General features: G+C 38.6%; 3 protein-coding genes and 1 pseudogene across 3 annotated transcripts; 1 reads left to right on the top strand and 3 right to left on the bottom strand.

Moving 5' to 3' along the window:
- Positions 1-251: 251 nt before the first annotated feature.
- Positions 252-2,205, bottom strand: LOC120009307 (cytochrome P450 CYP82D47-like). Its single transcript, XM_038859845.1, has 2 exons — positions 1,225-2,205; positions 252-1,084 (listed from the first exon to the last, which is right to left on the bottom strand). The coding sequence occupies exons 1-2, from the start codon at positions 2,170-2,172 to the stop codon at positions 440-442; spliced, it is 1,593 nt and encodes a 530-aa protein (XP_038715773.1). The 5' UTR covers positions 2,173-2,205; the 3' UTR covers positions 252-439.
- Positions 2,206-2,312: 107 nt separating this feature from the next.
- On the top strand, positions 2,313-6,529 carry LOC120009311. Its single transcript, XM_038859848.1, has 2 exons — positions 2,313-2,611; positions 6,208-6,529. Exons 1-2 carry the CDS (start codon positions 2,349-2,351, stop codon positions 6,251-6,253), a joined length of 309 nt encoding a protein of 102 aa, XP_038715776.1. The 5' UTR covers positions 2,313-2,348; the 3' UTR covers positions 6,254-6,529.
- Positions 6,530-6,613: 84 nt separating this feature from the next.
- Positions 6,614-8,483, bottom strand: LOC120008823 (annotated as a pseudogene).
- A 1,968-nt stretch (positions 8,484-10,451) lies between these two features.
- On the bottom strand, positions 10,452-13,065 carry LOC120009306 (cytochrome P450 CYP82D47-like). The gene is made up of 2 exons (XM_038859842.1): positions 12,005-13,065; positions 10,452-11,185 (listed from the first exon to the last, which is right to left on the bottom strand). Exons 1-2 carry the CDS (start codon positions 13,001-13,003, stop codon positions 10,550-10,552), a joined length of 1,635 nt encoding a protein of 544 aa, XP_038715770.1. The 5' UTR covers positions 13,004-13,065; the 3' UTR covers positions 10,452-10,549.
- Positions 13,066-15,499: the final 2,434 nt, after the last annotated feature.

The raw sequence follows: 15,499 nt of genomic DNA, 5'->3' as shown, positions 1-15,499 counted from the left end.
TCATTCAACCAGGAAAATAGGTTAAGGAAGACTCAATCTTCTTTGAATATAGTTATTATAATATTTTTAATTCCAATAAGTTAAGTGGACGGATAAAGATTTGTCTAACGAGTATGAGAACTGATATCGAATCCCCGCCCCATTGACGTTCGGTTCACCTTTTGTTGTAAAAGATGCTTCTGGAATATGAATTGTTTGAGAGCTACTATATTTTTTTGTTTCTTCAATCAAGACTAGAGATGGATCAAGTGTTGCACAAAACAAAGCCCTCATTATTGCTCTGAGCTACGGCCAATTGATTTTCACCTGATTTGTAGAGACACAACAAAACAACTACTCAAGTCTCTACTCCTAAAGAAGATGGAACTTAATAATTAAGTTTATTTCTTACATATTTCTTTATTTCTGATAATAAAATGACCATTATTTGCACCTTCACTTAGGTGCTAGTACTCCAATTATCCATGTAGAGACCATCTTCGAGGCGTGGAGTAACAAGGGCTTCAAGTGGTGTTTTTTTAGGAATTGTCAATCCGCTGCTCTCGGTCATATCAACAGGTTCACCATTTGGGGTTTCAAAATCAAACCCATGAAGCAAATTAGCAAGTGTAAGTCGCAACACTTGAAGAGCAAACAACACTCCTGGACACATTCTTCTGCCACTCCCAAACGGTAACAACTCAAAATTATGTCCTTTAACATCAACATCCTTGTGGGTTGTAAGAAATCTCTCCGGCCTAAACTCGTGAGGGTCCTCCCACACTTGTGGATCGCGATGAATCTTCCACACATCCACAAGAAGCCGAGTTCCTGCTGGGACATGGTAACCTGCTACGGTGCAGTCCTCCATGGACAAGTGTGGTACCATGAGTGGTGCAGCAGGGTATAATCGTAATGTTTCCTTTATAATGGCTTCTAGGTAAAGTAAAGATTTTGTGTCTGATTCATTCACTGGCCTTTCTCTCCCTATGTGGGAGTCTAACTCATACTGAGCCTTGTTTAGGATATCACGGTTGTTGAGTAGTAATGATAACGTCCACGTCAAAGTAACCATAGTTGTGTCCGAAGCTGCCATGATAAGACTCTGCAATAATATCCAAGAAAAATTAAACATTGATTAATATTACCAAATAATATCCAAGTGCTTGTGCAATAATTACTTTTGGCATATTATTACTAAAAAAGAATATTTAATGCGATTTTGTTGAGGTGGAACGTACGTACCAGGCACGTGGCTTTGTTTGTGGTATGAGCACTATGACCAACTGGAAGAACATTTTCATCATCAAGAACAGATAGCATAACGTCCATGAAGTCTTCTTGATCAACTCTGCCACCACTCGATTTCTTCTTCTTGTGCTCTTCTAACCATTCTTCAACAACATAGTCGAGTTCTTTTGCTGTCTTTTTCATGGCCTTCTCGTCACCTCCCAAATCCAACCTCCTCAAAAACGGTAGCGCATCAGCCACAACGAATTTCCCAGATAACTCAAAGAACTCCCTTAATGCTAGTTTCCATCCTCCACTGTCTTGGCCATCGCCGGTGTATCTTCGCCCCACAATCATCCTGAAAATCACGTTTAAGGTAACATCTCCGAACCATCTGCTCATGTCCACTAAAACTTGGTTCGAACTAGTCCTTTTGTTGTCGGCCCATAATTGGTACAACTCTTTTATGGATGTCTTAACTTCGGATTTTCGTACGTTCTTGAGTGTTCCAAGCCTGTGGGTTGAGAGAAGATCAAGTGTTGCCATCTTGCGGATTTGACGCCAATATGGGCCGTAGGGGCTGAAACCGAACATGGTCTGGCCGTATCCCAAGATCTCCATGGCCAGAGTTTTTGGACGAGTTGCGAACACTTTGTCATGGGTCGTCAGACACTCTTTGGCAATCTCAGAGTTACATACCACAAGAGCACGATGGACACCCAAATTGATTGTGAAGATTGGGCCGCACTTGTCTGCCATGAGACCCAAAGTTCTGTGAACTGGTTGTGGTCCACTTAGGAGGTGGAGGTGGCCTATCACAGGCCATGCTCCGCCTGCTTTTGGTGGAGTATTTTTGTTCCTGGATTTGCTCTTCAAGATCCTTAGACATAAAAAGTAGAGAAAAAATGAAAGGGCAAGGATTGTGACGATAAAAGGTGTAGAAGTTGAAAGAAGAAAAGCCATCGTTGGGAGGAGTCAGGACTCAGGCGTGGATGTGCTTGGAAGAGAAAGCTATTGATGTTTGAGATTAGAGCACTTGATATTTGTTGTGATGATCGAAAGAATACTTACTTACGTGATTGTGAGCATTTGAGCTGTCCCCAATAATAACCAACAAGGTCAAGCAGCCATGGTGAACTATGCTATGCCACATACGTGTGAAGATAAAAAGGAGTTACAAGGTGGACAATTCAAACAAACTTAGTAAATGGATTGGCTCAAGCAAGACTCACCCATGTCAAGTGATAGCTTCATCTCAACAAAGTGGTTCAGATAAGGAGGAAGACTTTGATCAAATACTATCTTCGATTGAGACACGATCATCACACTCAAAGCTCTCAAACAAATCAAGTGATAAGACTAGCAATATCAACAAGTCTTACGACACACATGGGATCATCCAGTACATTGAACCAATTCTATCCTCTTGTGTGGTTTCTTAACGTGATACATTTGCTATCTCTTGAAAGTTTGTTAATGTACCGTGAGTGATTTTATAAGCTTAGAGGTTTAAAGTTGACCATTAATAAAAATTCATTTTGAGTTTATCTCGTGTTGCTCCCATACAACTTATTCTTTTCTTTACCCAACACTGATAAATGGAGAATTTGACTCTTAGATTTCCTAATTTCTCAACCTTAGTATATAAAGAGGCTATGAAAATTACAAGGACACAATTATTTTCTAGATTTTTTGGGCTGCAAACCTCATTTTCTCCAAACTTTTGCAAGAGTTCAAGGAATGAAGATTTTCTTTCAACCTCAATTCCATCAATAGCAAGGGGTTCTTCATCTTCTTTCTTATGTATTCTCTTTTTTATTTTGTTTTTGATCATTGGATGATGGGTGAAGCAACCGGCATAAAAACAATGAAGTCGCCACCAATTGATTTTTAGGATGCAATTGGACATCCATTTAGGTCTACGAAAAAAAGTGGGTAAGGGGGTCTATTGAGCATGGGGAAGGTGTTAAGCACCCCACAACTCCCGAAAACGGTTACCTTCAAAAAAAATGTTTTCCTATTTGGCTCTACTTTGATTTGAGGAATGATTGTATGTCCCAAATGTTTTAATGAGTTTTCCATATGCCCGGAAAATCATGTATTATCAAATGGGTGGAAATGTTACATTAATGTTAGACCAAGATTTGATTTTAAAAATCTTATTTTTATGGGTTTTGATAAAAAGAAGGAAAAAGGGTGCACGGGATCACTATGGCCATTCCCGGTTTGGCCAAAAATGTTTTACTTGGTCTTGGATGAGAAAAGTCCATATCGGAGTGGGTTTTGATGTTTTGGATGATTTTTGGGAACTTGGTTGATGCACCAAAAAGGCCCACGATCGATGAAAAAAATGTTCAATTCATGCCTTACTCACAATTATATTCTTTATGAGAAAAGAAAGAATCCATTTAAGGCCCATCGGACGGGCCAAATATCTTTAAACCCCCCTTTGGGTCCTTAAATAAATTCTCCTGATCCCTAAAAACATATTTGCTTTCTGGGTCCACGAAATCCAAATGTTTTGGATGAATGCCAATGGAACCCCAATATCTTGAAGGCTCCTTGGTATTCAAAGAAAACATAATGGTTCCGTAAATTAATCTTGGTGTGTTTATTAAAGTGAGACGGCTTAGATTAATTCTAATGACTGACGCGTTGCATTTATTTTCATGGCATTCAAACAATCCTAACATACATCTAAGCATCATGGCAGAGTGTGAGAAATCAAAGTCTTAAGCATGCATTCTAATGCAATCATTATTCACAAAAATCATCTCCTAATGTCTATATGCTTCTAGCACCCTAAAATATCATGTATGCACTTTTCACTATTTTTACTACACTATTACAAAGCTTACACCTTACAATTATGTACAAAACTAAATAATAAAAAATAAAAACAAATACAATACAAATATAACCCATGAAGGCCAATGCTCAAATCCGATCCAATTCCTCCATGTATGTCTTTTAGCCCAAATCCCCTAAATTGCCTCTTGGCCCAAATAGTATCACTCGACCCAAGTCCAACAAGCAAACAAAAAAATGGGGTCAAAAACGGATATTCACATGCTAATCCAAATTCAAATCAAATTCATACTAAGATATTCATCCACATAAACCCTAGAGATGCACAAACTTCCACATCTTAACCCAAAAACATATAAACACGATTTTCCAAAGCCAATCACGTAAACATGTATACACTCAGACAAATACATCCAACCAAATCCATCGAAAACACCCTTCTAAACACATTGAGACCTTCAAAATACCTAGAACCGATCCCCCAACTGTGCCCATATCAACACAAACCCTATTTCAATTAAATCAAGCTTGTGACCACCAATTAACATCAAAATCTGGACATCTTATCAAACATCAGCACTGTGAATATATCAACACCAAAACTAACACCCGAAATTAATCACAGCACCATGAATGCATCCTATCATCATCAAGATTTAATACAATAAATAATCAAAGTTTCAAAGCCCGATCCATAATCCAATATGACAAGCTAGGAAGATTACAGCCATCAATTGCACCGGATATCAATAAACACCACATTATGACTAATAGACCTCATAGCTCAACATCACAGCCAAACATTACAGCCCAAACTTCACAGATACCAAATATCAATCATGGTGAATATACCAGTATAAATGAATATCAAAACCCAAAGTCAAAACAACGCACAAAAGAAGTTCAAGCTAGGAAGATTGAAACCCAGTATTAACAAAGATAGAACCGAGAAAATGGAACCCAACGAATCCAAGTATGTACGAGATATTACCTTCTTAGAGCAATCGAAAGTTCTCCTTTCTTAAACTCAAAGTTCTCCTTGACTCACGATTTTTCTCCCTTTGCTTTATTTTTTCTTTCCTCTCTCCCGATTTGCTTCCCCTGTTCTTGCTGTCTCTCTTTTTTGTTTTTTTTTTTCTCCTTTTCACACCAAAACCCTCTTGTGCGGCAGCCCTCCTCTCAGAAGCTTTTTTTTCTCTTTTTTTTTTTTTTAACTTCGGCTACCCTTTCCCTTTTAACTTATCTTTATTTTAAAAAATCCCAAAATGCCCCCCAAAAACCCTATTTACCTCTCCTTCTCTAAAACCCTCAAGACTTACATTTTTGTCTTTTCCTTATTTTTGTGAAACCCTAATAAAGGAACCACCTTTCTCTCTTAAGGATTTTCTTTTGTTTATTATTTATTTAAATGTCCTATTTTTTAGATATTTTCTAGGGTTTAGTTATATTGGGCTTGGGTTGGAATTTTTATGGGCTTATGGTCCAAGAAATAGGCTTTAGGATTTTTTGCATGCTTATGGGTCCAAGAAACAGGCTTTGAATTTTTTGTGAGATAACGGGCTCCAGAACGGGCTTTTGAATTATTGTTATTATTATTGTATTTTTTAATTTCATTAATTAAATTTTATTTTTTTAATTTTTTATTATTATATTTTTTGGGCCGGACGAAAACTGGGTACTACAATGGGTTGTAACTAAACCCTATTGCTAGGGTGTGATGTAGCCTCATATGAATATTGCAAGTATTTCAATTTATTAAGTGCATAATTTTGGTTCAATAATTCTTATCTTTAATTTTCATGCTTATAGTATATTGTTTGTTTGATTGATTGACCACCAATTGAATGTTCATATAGACTCATTCAGCTAAGACTAAGGAACGAACAAAATTCATGTGTTTTAGTGGAACTGAAATTAAAAAAATCAATTGCCGAATACTAAGAACATGATTTAGGGATTGATTGGTTGTTATAGTTCTTTAAATTATAATAGGCCTTTAGCATTGGGGACTGCGAACGAATAGGATTAGTCCATTATTTAATGATATTTACTGGCACTGCGAACGAAACTATGAGCTTAAGACCATTCACTTCAATACGATGCATTCTTTTAATGGTTTAAGATCTGAAGATCCTCTTAATCACATTCGTGAGATTTTTAACATGGTTTCTAACATGTCTTTGACTATAGTGGTTACTCAAGAAAACTTAAGGATGAAGATTCCCTTAGCCTATGAAGGATAAGTCGAAGATGTCGCTGAACAGCCTGCGACCTGGATCAGTCACTACTTGGACTGAGGTTCAAAACGAATTCTTGGTGAACCTTTTCTCAACTCTGAAAACTGACACGCTGAGAGATAAGATCATGCAGTTTGAGCAACAACCTAATGAGTCTTTTTTTGATGCGTTGAGGGACAAGATCATGTAGCCAACACACTTTTTTCCATTGTGCAATTACTTTACCTGGTTTCAACTTTTGCTGTAAAAGGTGCTTTTGGAATAGAAGTAGAAGCTTGTTCTAAATTGTTTTCATTTGAAAAGCCATGCTGACATTGAACCAGCAATGCAATTACCATAAAAGAACAAGCAATGTCCAGTTATTTTCTCTGGTCTTTGTTAGCTTGACCTTGAAACATGAAGGGCAAAATCATAATAAGTTTAATTCTTACATATTTCTTTATTTGTGAGAAAAAGATGAGCATTATCTCCACCTTTAGTTAGGTGCTAGTACCCGAATCATCCATATAGAGATGACCTTGAAGGCGTGCAGTGACATGGGCTTGAAGTGGCGTTTCTATAAGAATTGTTAATCCGCTGCTCCCGATCATATCAACCGGTTCACCATTTGGGGTTTCAAAATCGAACCCATGAAGCAGATTAGCAAGTGTAAGTCGCAACACTTGAAGAGCAAACAACATTCCTGGACACATTCTTCTGCCACTACCGAACGGTATCAACTCAAAATTCTATCCCTTAACATCAACATCCTTGCGGGTTGCAAGAAATCTCTCTGGCCTAAACTCGTGAGGGTCCTCCCACACATGTGGATCGCGATGAATCTTCCACGCATCCACAAGAAATCGAGTTCCTGCTGGGACATGGTAACCAGCTACAGTATAGTCCTCCATGGACTCGTGTGGTATTAAGAATGCTACAACAGGGTACAATCGTAATGTTCCCTTTATAATGGCTTCCATGTAGACTAAAGATTTCGTGTCTAATTCATTCACTGACCTCTCTTTCCCTATATGGGAGTCCAACTCGTGTTGAGCCTTGTTTAGGACATCATGGTTGTTGAGTAGTAGTGATAACGCCCACGTCAAAGTAACCATAGTTCTGTCCTAAGCTGCCAAGATAAGACCCTGCAATAATATCCAAGAAAATTAAATATTATCAAAATAACCTCCACTCATATCTTGTCCGTGTCATGCAAAGTATGGCTCCCATCAGCCAATAAGTATGCTTCAATCTTCATCGCTGATCAAGGTAGAACTACAAACCCCAAATAAGGAGAAAGTATCCGAGGGTTTAGATCAAGGCACAATAACCAAGGAGAGAACTTACATGACCAAGATACCCCTCGATATAATACCGAACGTAGTCTCTTGTTAACGTCCTTGGTGACGAAACACCTCAAGGAAATAGTCCCAAAAGAAGACCAACTTCACTTGAGGAAAGAATCAAAATATGATTTAATGCCATTTAGTTGAAATATTATCAAAATAACCTCCACTCATATCTTGTGGTATGAGCAGTATGACCATTTTCATCATCAAGAACAGAGAGCATAACGTCCATGAAATATTTCTGATCAACTCTTTCACCACTCGATCTCTTCTTCTTGTGCTCTTCCAACCATTCTTCAAAAACATAGTCAAGTTCTTTTGCTGTCTTTTTCATGGCCTTCTTGTCACCTCCCAAATCCAACCACCTCAAAAATGACAGTGCATCGGCCACAACAAATTTCCCAAACAACTCAAAGAAATCCCTTAGTGCTAGTTTCCATCCAGCACTCTCTTTGCCATCGTCGCTATATCTTTTCCCCACAATCATCCTATAAATCACATTTACGGTAACATCTTCGAACCATCTCTTTATATCCACTAAAACTTGGTTCGGAACGGTACTTTTGTTGTCGGCGCATAATTGGTACAACTCTTTTATGGATGTCTTAACTTCCGATTGTCGTACGTTCTTGAGCGTCTCAAGCCTGTGGCTTGAGAGCAGCTCAAGTGTGGCCATCTTGCACATTTGACGCCAGTACGGGCCGTATGGGCTGAAAGTGAACATGGTGCGGTTGTAGCCCAAGATCTCCATGGCCAGAGTTTTTGGACGAGTTGCGAACACTTTGTCATGGGTGGTCAGACATTCTTTGGCAATCTCGGACCATACAGCAAGAGCACAATGGACGCCCAAATTGATTGTGAATATTGGGCCGTACTTGTCCGCCATGAGACCCAAAGTCTATGAGGTAGTTGCGGCCCACTTAGGAGGTGGAGGTGGCCTATCACGGGCCATGCTCCGCCTGCTTTTGGTGGAGTACTTTTGTTCTTGGATTCGCTTTTCAGGATCCTCAAACATAAAAAGTAGAGAAAAAAATGAAAGGGCAAAGATTGTGGCAATAGATGTTGTAGAGATTGAAAGAAGAAAATCCATTGTTGGGAGGAGTCGGGACTCGGGAGTAGATGTCATTGGAAAAGAAAATTACTACTAATTGAGATTTGAGCTCTGTTAGGACACCATATATCCACATACCTCGACAGTTCTTGCTCGCTTCTATTTATAGGAAGCAATAATGAGATGTAGTTGAGCGTCATAAACATATTAACTTGCATGCATGAGGATTTTGAATAAAGATTTGAACCAATCTTGCATGTATTAAGATTTAAGATTTTTATTCCACACCGGGTAGGTCTAAGTGACCAAATGTGATTTATAAGTAAATATTCAACCTCTCTTAAGTAATAGAATCTTTTTAAAGACAAAATTGTGCAGGTGTTAGACCGGAAACGAACAATACCCTTTCAATTTATTTGAGTGCGTGCTTTCTATAATATGGTATGATCAGAGCGAAAACTCGATCCTAAATAATCTCTCTATTGGAGTGGTTTATATAACATGGTATCAAAGCGGATACCACTGAGATGTAGTTGAATGTCATAATCATATTACCTTGCATGCACCCGTTAGTATTTTCAATACAGGTCGAATTGAACCAATCTTGCATGCCCAACCGAACTTGACATTTGACACCTGACAAGCTGGCCTAAATCTTAAAATCCAATCTGATTTCTTCATATATCACAACCTAATTTCGATTTTATTTGTGTTTTGTTTTGTTTCCCTTAATTAATTAATTCAATCAATTCCAAATCTAATTGGTATTTGAGTTGGCTACAACCCACATGGGTTTGGACCGCCCACAATTCAACCTTCACCAAGTGTAACGTACGTCCCCTGTCCTCTGGTTGTGATGTCCAAGGATATGAAAATAGGATGATAATGTTTGTATTAAGAAGGTCCAAATTTAACAAATTTCAGTCAATGAATAAGATATTACGATTTTTTTTTTAAACAAAAATCGAATTCATTGCAGTCGAAAGAACGAATATATTGAGTTTATATTTGACGATCTAGAATTGTCATTGCTGATTGTGATGAATTTAATTTTTGTTTTGAACAACAAAATATATCATTCGATTCATTATGCTAAATATTACATATTTACGTTTTTTGCAAAATTTTCTAAAATTTTTTGGTGGAGCGGTAATTATGCATAGTTCCTCCCTCAATCCAAAAAAGAGGGCGAGCGGGTTGGAAGGGAGTTGAACATGGGATGGCTTCAAGACCAGCCAGGTGCTCCGCTACTGAGGCAAAAGCTGATTCCCATCCATAGTTTTTACGAATAAATGTTGTGTTTTTCTATAATCACTAAGAGTGTGTTTGAATTAAGAGATTTGGGGGGAAGGGAAGGAAAGGAATAATTGTTTTTCTCTCTCATGTTTGGATAGATTAAAAAAAAAGGAAGGAAAGAGTGCATTTGGATTGACTGATAGAGCGATTTGGGGAGAGGGAACATGAGGGAAGGAAAGGAAAGAGAAAAATAGGTATCTATTGGACAAATAGGTCCACCTAAAATTCTTTCTGCCACATAAGTATTTGTTTTTCACGTAAGTACTCTTCAACATTTAATAATTATATAATCCCGAAATTACACTTCCTAAAAATAAGTTTAAATCTGAAATCTAAGATCGTTTTTCTTCTTCTTCTTTTTGGTCTTCATCTTCTTCTTCGTCTTCTTTTCCTTCTTCAAATATTTTTTCAGTCGGTAAATCTGCAAACATTACTCCCTTACCTTCTAGAACAAAAAGTCGGGATACTTAATATGAAACCAAAGTACAGACATAACAAACCAAGTACTCATTCTCCACTTCTAAAGAAGTTGGAAATTTAATCTAATTTTTTAGTTCTTACTTATTTCTTTCTTTATTTTTGAAAATAAAAAGAGCATTATTTACACCTTTAATCAGGTGCTAGCTAGTACCATCCATATAGAGATGACCTTGAAGGCGTGGACTAACAAGGGCTTCAAGTGGTGTTTCTTTAAGAATTGTCAATCCGCTGCTCTCAGTCATATCAACAGGTTCATCATTTGGGGTTGCAAAATCGAACCCATGAAGCAGATTAGCAAGTGTAAGTTGCAACACTTGAAGAGCAAACAACACTCCTGGACACATTCTTCTTCCACTCCCAAACGGTATCAACTCAAAATTATGCCCCTTAACATCAACATCCTTGTGGGTTGTAAGGAATCTCTCTGGCCTAAACTCGTGAGGCTCCTCCCACACATGTGGATCGCGATGAATCTTCCACACATCCACAAGAAGCCGAGTTCCTGCTGGGACATGGTAACCTGCTACGGAACAATCCTCCATGGACTCATGTGGTATTAAGAGTGGTCCAGCAGGGTATAATCGTAGTGTTTCCTTTATAATAGCTTCTAGGTAACGTAAAGATTTCGTGTCTGATTCATTCACTGGCCTTTCTCTCCCTACGTGGGAATCCAACTCATGCTGAGCCTTGTTTAGGACATCACAGTTGTTAAGTAGTAGTGATAACGCCCACGTCAAAGTAACCATAGTTGTGTCTGAAGCTGCCAATATAAGAGCCTGCAATAATATCCAAGAAAAATTAAAAGTTGAATGATATTACCAAAATAACCTCCACTCACATCTTGTCCGGTGACATTCAAAGTACTTGGGCTCCCATGAGCCAATAAGTATGCTCGGTCACTGACACAGGTAGAAGTATTGTGGACCCCAATTGAGGAGAATGTATCCAATGATTCAACTTAAGGCAAAGTAACCTAGTAGAAACCACCTTGATGTGATCGAGATGTCCCCTCGGTATAATACCAATTAAGCATAGCCTCTTGGTAACCCTTGATGTTCAACCACTTCTAGAAAACACGTTCTCAAAAGGATACCAGCTCCACTTAAGGAAAGAATCAAGAAGATGAGATTTACTTTTACCAAAATTGAAACTATTCAACTCATATAAAAAGAACCCCGCTGCTAACAAACAATCCTAACTCTAAACTCCTGCATTTTACTTACTAGAGATGGAGCTCTAAGCACCCCCAATTGATAATTTACTGACTTAAGCGTCAAAAAGATTCCCCAAACATACCCTCGGATCCCCCTTTAATTACATATGAGGCTAACCATACCATCTCGATGACAGTTTTGAATGTCATCATTTACCATGACATGTGATCTCAATGAATGGCATTATTTAAAATGTTATCTTATCTCTTGTTCACCAAAAATAGTAAATTAAAGAATGTGACAACCAATTTCATGCAAAGCCCGAGCGATTGCATTTATTTAACATTCCTAGAAAGTAGTGTTTGTGCGCTAATTACTTTTGGTATATTATTACTAAAAAAGAATATTTAATGCAATTTTGTTGAGGTGGAACCTACGTACCAGGCAGGTGGATTTGTTTGTGGTATGAGCACTATGTCCAGCTGGAGGATCATTTTCATGATCAAGAACAGAGAGCATAACGTCCATGAAGTCTTCTTCATCAACTCTTCCACCACCCGATCTCTTCTTCTTCTTGTGCTCTTCTAACCATTCTTCAACCACGTAGTCCAGTTCTTTGGCTGTCTTTTTCATGGCCTTCTCGTCACCTCCCAAATCCAACCACCTCAAAAACGGCAGCGCATCGGCCACAACGAATTTCCCAGACAACTCAAAGAACTCCCTTAGTGCTAGTTTCCATCCCCCACTCTCTTGGCCATCGCCGATGTATCTTCGGCCCACAATCATCCTGAAAATCACGTTTAAGGTAACATCTCCGAACCATCTCCTCATGTCCACTAAAACTTGGTTTCGATCGGTACTTTTGTTTTCCTCCCATAATTGGTACAACTCTTTTATGGAAGTCTTAACTTCCGACTGTCGTACGTTCTTGAGCGTCTCAAGCCGGTGGGTTGAGAGAAGCTCAAGTGTGGCCATCTTGCGTATTTGACGCCAATACGGGCCGTACGGGATGAAACCGAACATGGTCTGGTCGTATCCCAAGATCTCCGTGGCCAGAGTTTTTGGACGGGTTGCGAACACTTTGTCATGGGTTGTTAGACACTCTTTGGCAATCTCGGGATTGCATACCACAAGAGCACGATGGATGCCCAAATTGATTGTAAAGATTGGGCCGTACTTGTCTGACATGAGACCCAAAGTTCTGTGAGCCGGTTGTGGTCCACTTAGGAGGTGGAGGTGGCCTATCACGGGCCATGCTCCGCCGGCTTTTGGTGGAGTATTTTTGTTCTTGGATTCGCTTTTTAATATCCTCAAACATAAAAAGTACAGAAAAAATGGAAAGGCAAAGATTGTGACAATAGAAGTTGTAGAAATTGAAAGAAGAAAAGCCATTGTTGGGAGGAATGAGGATGTGCTCAGAAAAAGAAAGTTATTGGTCATTGATATTTGAGCACTTGATATTTGTTACTGTATTATTGTCAGGATCGAGGAAATTATTCCTTAATAAAATTACAAGTAATTGAGATTGAAGCACGTAATGAATGAATAAGACCTTACGTGGGAGAGGCCGGCAAAATTCAAAAAGAAAAACTTACTAAAAAAATTACAAGTAATAGAGATTGACGCACGTAATGAATGAATAAGACCTTACGTGGAAGAGGCCGGCAAAATTCAAAAAGAAAAACTTATTAAAAAATTGTAGATACAGTCTATACAGACAAATGGGGTATTGACACTTTTGTCAGCTTCTGCCTGTCTATATTTCCCCATATATCACCTTCTCAATTGATCCGCGTCATCATTGGTTCTCTTTCTTTTGCTTTTATAGATAAGGGGAATCACAATGGTGCAATATTATTGAAAACAACAACATATATTGAAAAGCGTGTTCGTGTTTTGTTAAGATGGTAGTGAATCTGAACGAAATGTTACATGTATTAATATAAGCAGTGTAAATTTGTTATCTTGATTTTTGATGTAACAAAAGTAGAATCCGATATTAATTTTTATTGTAGTTATGAGCATAGCTTAAGTGGGGCTCATGTTTGGAGTCAACATGAACACCAATTATGTTGTATGCCTCCATGCTTGACCTAACAAAAAGGGAAAACAAATTTATACCATTAAAAGCTTTTTTTCTAATTGTCCATTAACCCAGTTGAGCCCAAGATATCCGTGGCCAGAGTTTTTGGACGACTTGCGAACGTTTTGTCATGGGTGGTCAGACACTCTTTGGCAATCATGGAGTTGCATACCACTAGAACACAACTGACGCCCAAATTCATTGTGAAAATTGAACCGTACTTGTCTGCCACGAGATCCAAAGTTCTGTGAGTCTGTTGTGGTCCCCACTTAAGAGGTGGAGGTGGCCTATCACTGGACAGGCTCCGCCTGCTTTTGGTGGAGGATTTTTGTACTTGTATTCGCTTTGCAATATCCTCAAACATAAAAAGTAGAGAAAAAATGAAAGGGGAAAGATTGGGACAATAGACGTTGTAGAGATTGAAGGAAGAAAAGCCATTGTTGGGAGGAGTCAGGACTCAGGAGTGGATATGCTTGGAAAAGAAAGTTACTGCTAAACCCTAAACCCACACCCCTCAACCGTTCATGCTCACTTGTATTTATAGGAAGTAATAATGAGATGTACCATGTAGCTGAATGTCTTAATCATATTTAACTTACCACAAACTGACTAATTAGTCTTCAAATCCAACTCAATTATTGCAATCATGCAATTCCAAGTGTAACGTGCATCCTAGTAGTATATTCTCTGGTTTTGATGTCCAAGGATATGGAATGACCTTAAGTGGGAAAGCCGGCAGAATTGAAAAAATAAAAATTTTAAAAGAGAATATGAGACATTGAGAGCTTACGTGGAAAAGGCCGGCAAAATTGAAAAATAATTATTTTTGTGCGGTTGTCTAGCCAAGTAAGTCAGGTGTAGGGCTCGGTATCGGGCCGGGCCGACCTAACTTTTTTAGGCCTAGGCACGGCCCGAGCCTTTTTAGATCTTCTGGCCTTGGGCCAGGCCAGATTGGAAATATGAGGTCCAGGCCCATAAAGCCTGGGTTTCGGGCTCGGACCTTGGGCCGGGCTCGGGTTTTGGGCCTCGGGCCTTGACTTTTTTTTTACTTTGTTAAAAAAATACATATTACTTATAATTGATTAATGTCATAATTGTACTTTAATTTTTATATAATTGAACAATATTTATAGAGGGTAAAATATATATGTATTATGTATATATATATACACATATATTGCAAAAATGGAGCCTAGGCCCGCCCAAGCGGTCGGGCTGGGCTGCCCAGGCCCAGTCTACTGTCTGGCCGAGCTGCCCAAGCCCGATCTACTTTCGGGCCGGGCAGAGCTTTGGCCCGCGGACTTGGGCCAGACCTAGGCCCGCAGGCCAAATGGTAACCCCTAGTCAGGTGGAACCCCCAAATGTCCTCCTCAATTGGTCCACATCTTCAGCCTTTCTTTCCTTATCATTTATAGTTAAGGCTCGGCGCTACAGGGAAAATAAAGAGGGGAAAGGAGATGGAAGGGATGTTAGAAATGCACACCCACACGTATACGATAAAAATATTATCCGTTTTAGGTTATTCGATTTATGTTGATATGTCAAGTCCACACGATTTGTTCCCTCTTTAGCCCCACTACTACATGCTGACAGGGCTACCTCTGGCCATATTGGTGCCCAAGGTGACACGATAGTGGTATCCTATTACGAAAAAAAAATTCGCAAATACGATTGTACTCACAAAATTTTTATAAAAAAAAAGGGATTAATAAATACACCAAAATCTAAATGCGAGACATAAATATAAAATTTTGTCTTGGTGATTTATAAGTAGCAAATTTTTTTCTTTTTTTATCATGTCCGAAATTTTGTTTACGTATCTTTAATTCAAATATCTAGACAAAATTAAAAAT

The sequence above is a fragment of the Tripterygium wilfordii genome, chromosome 11 (assembly GCF_013401445.1).
Source record: "Tripterygium wilfordii isolate XIE 37 chromosome 11, ASM1340144v1, whole genome shotgun sequence".
Classification (NCBI taxonomy): Eukaryota; Viridiplantae; Streptophyta; class Magnoliopsida; order Celastrales; family Celastraceae; genus Tripterygium; species Tripterygium wilfordii.
Note: the sequence above shows the minus strand (reverse complement) of the source record. Positions and strands in the feature narration are given on the sequence as shown.

Bases quoted from the DNA above. Each gene is read 5' to 3' on its own strand.
- LOC120009307 (XM_038859845.1), bottom strand. From the start codon at position 2,172: ATGGCTTTTCTTCTTTCAACTTCTACACCTTTTATCGTCACAATCCTT. The intron at 1,085-1,224 runs GTACGTACGTTC...ATATTATTGCAG, and splicing joins CAAACAAAGCCACGTGCCTG to AGTCTTATCATGGCAGCTTC.
- LOC120009311 (XM_038859848.1), top strand. From the start codon at position 2,349: ATGCTATGCCACATACGTGTGAAGATAAAAAGGAGTTACAAGGTGGAC. The intron at 2,612-6,207 runs GTACATTGAACC...CTTTGACTATAG, and splicing joins GACACACATGGGATCATCCA to TGGTTACTCAAGAAAACTTA.
- LOC120009306 (XM_038859842.1), bottom strand. From the start codon at position 13,003: ATGACCAATAACTTTCTTTTTCTGAGCACATCCTCATTCCTCCCAACA. The intron at 11,186-12,004 runs GTACGTAGGTTC...ATATTATTGCAG, and splicing joins CAAACAAATCCACCTGCCTG to GCTCTTATATTGGCAGCTTC.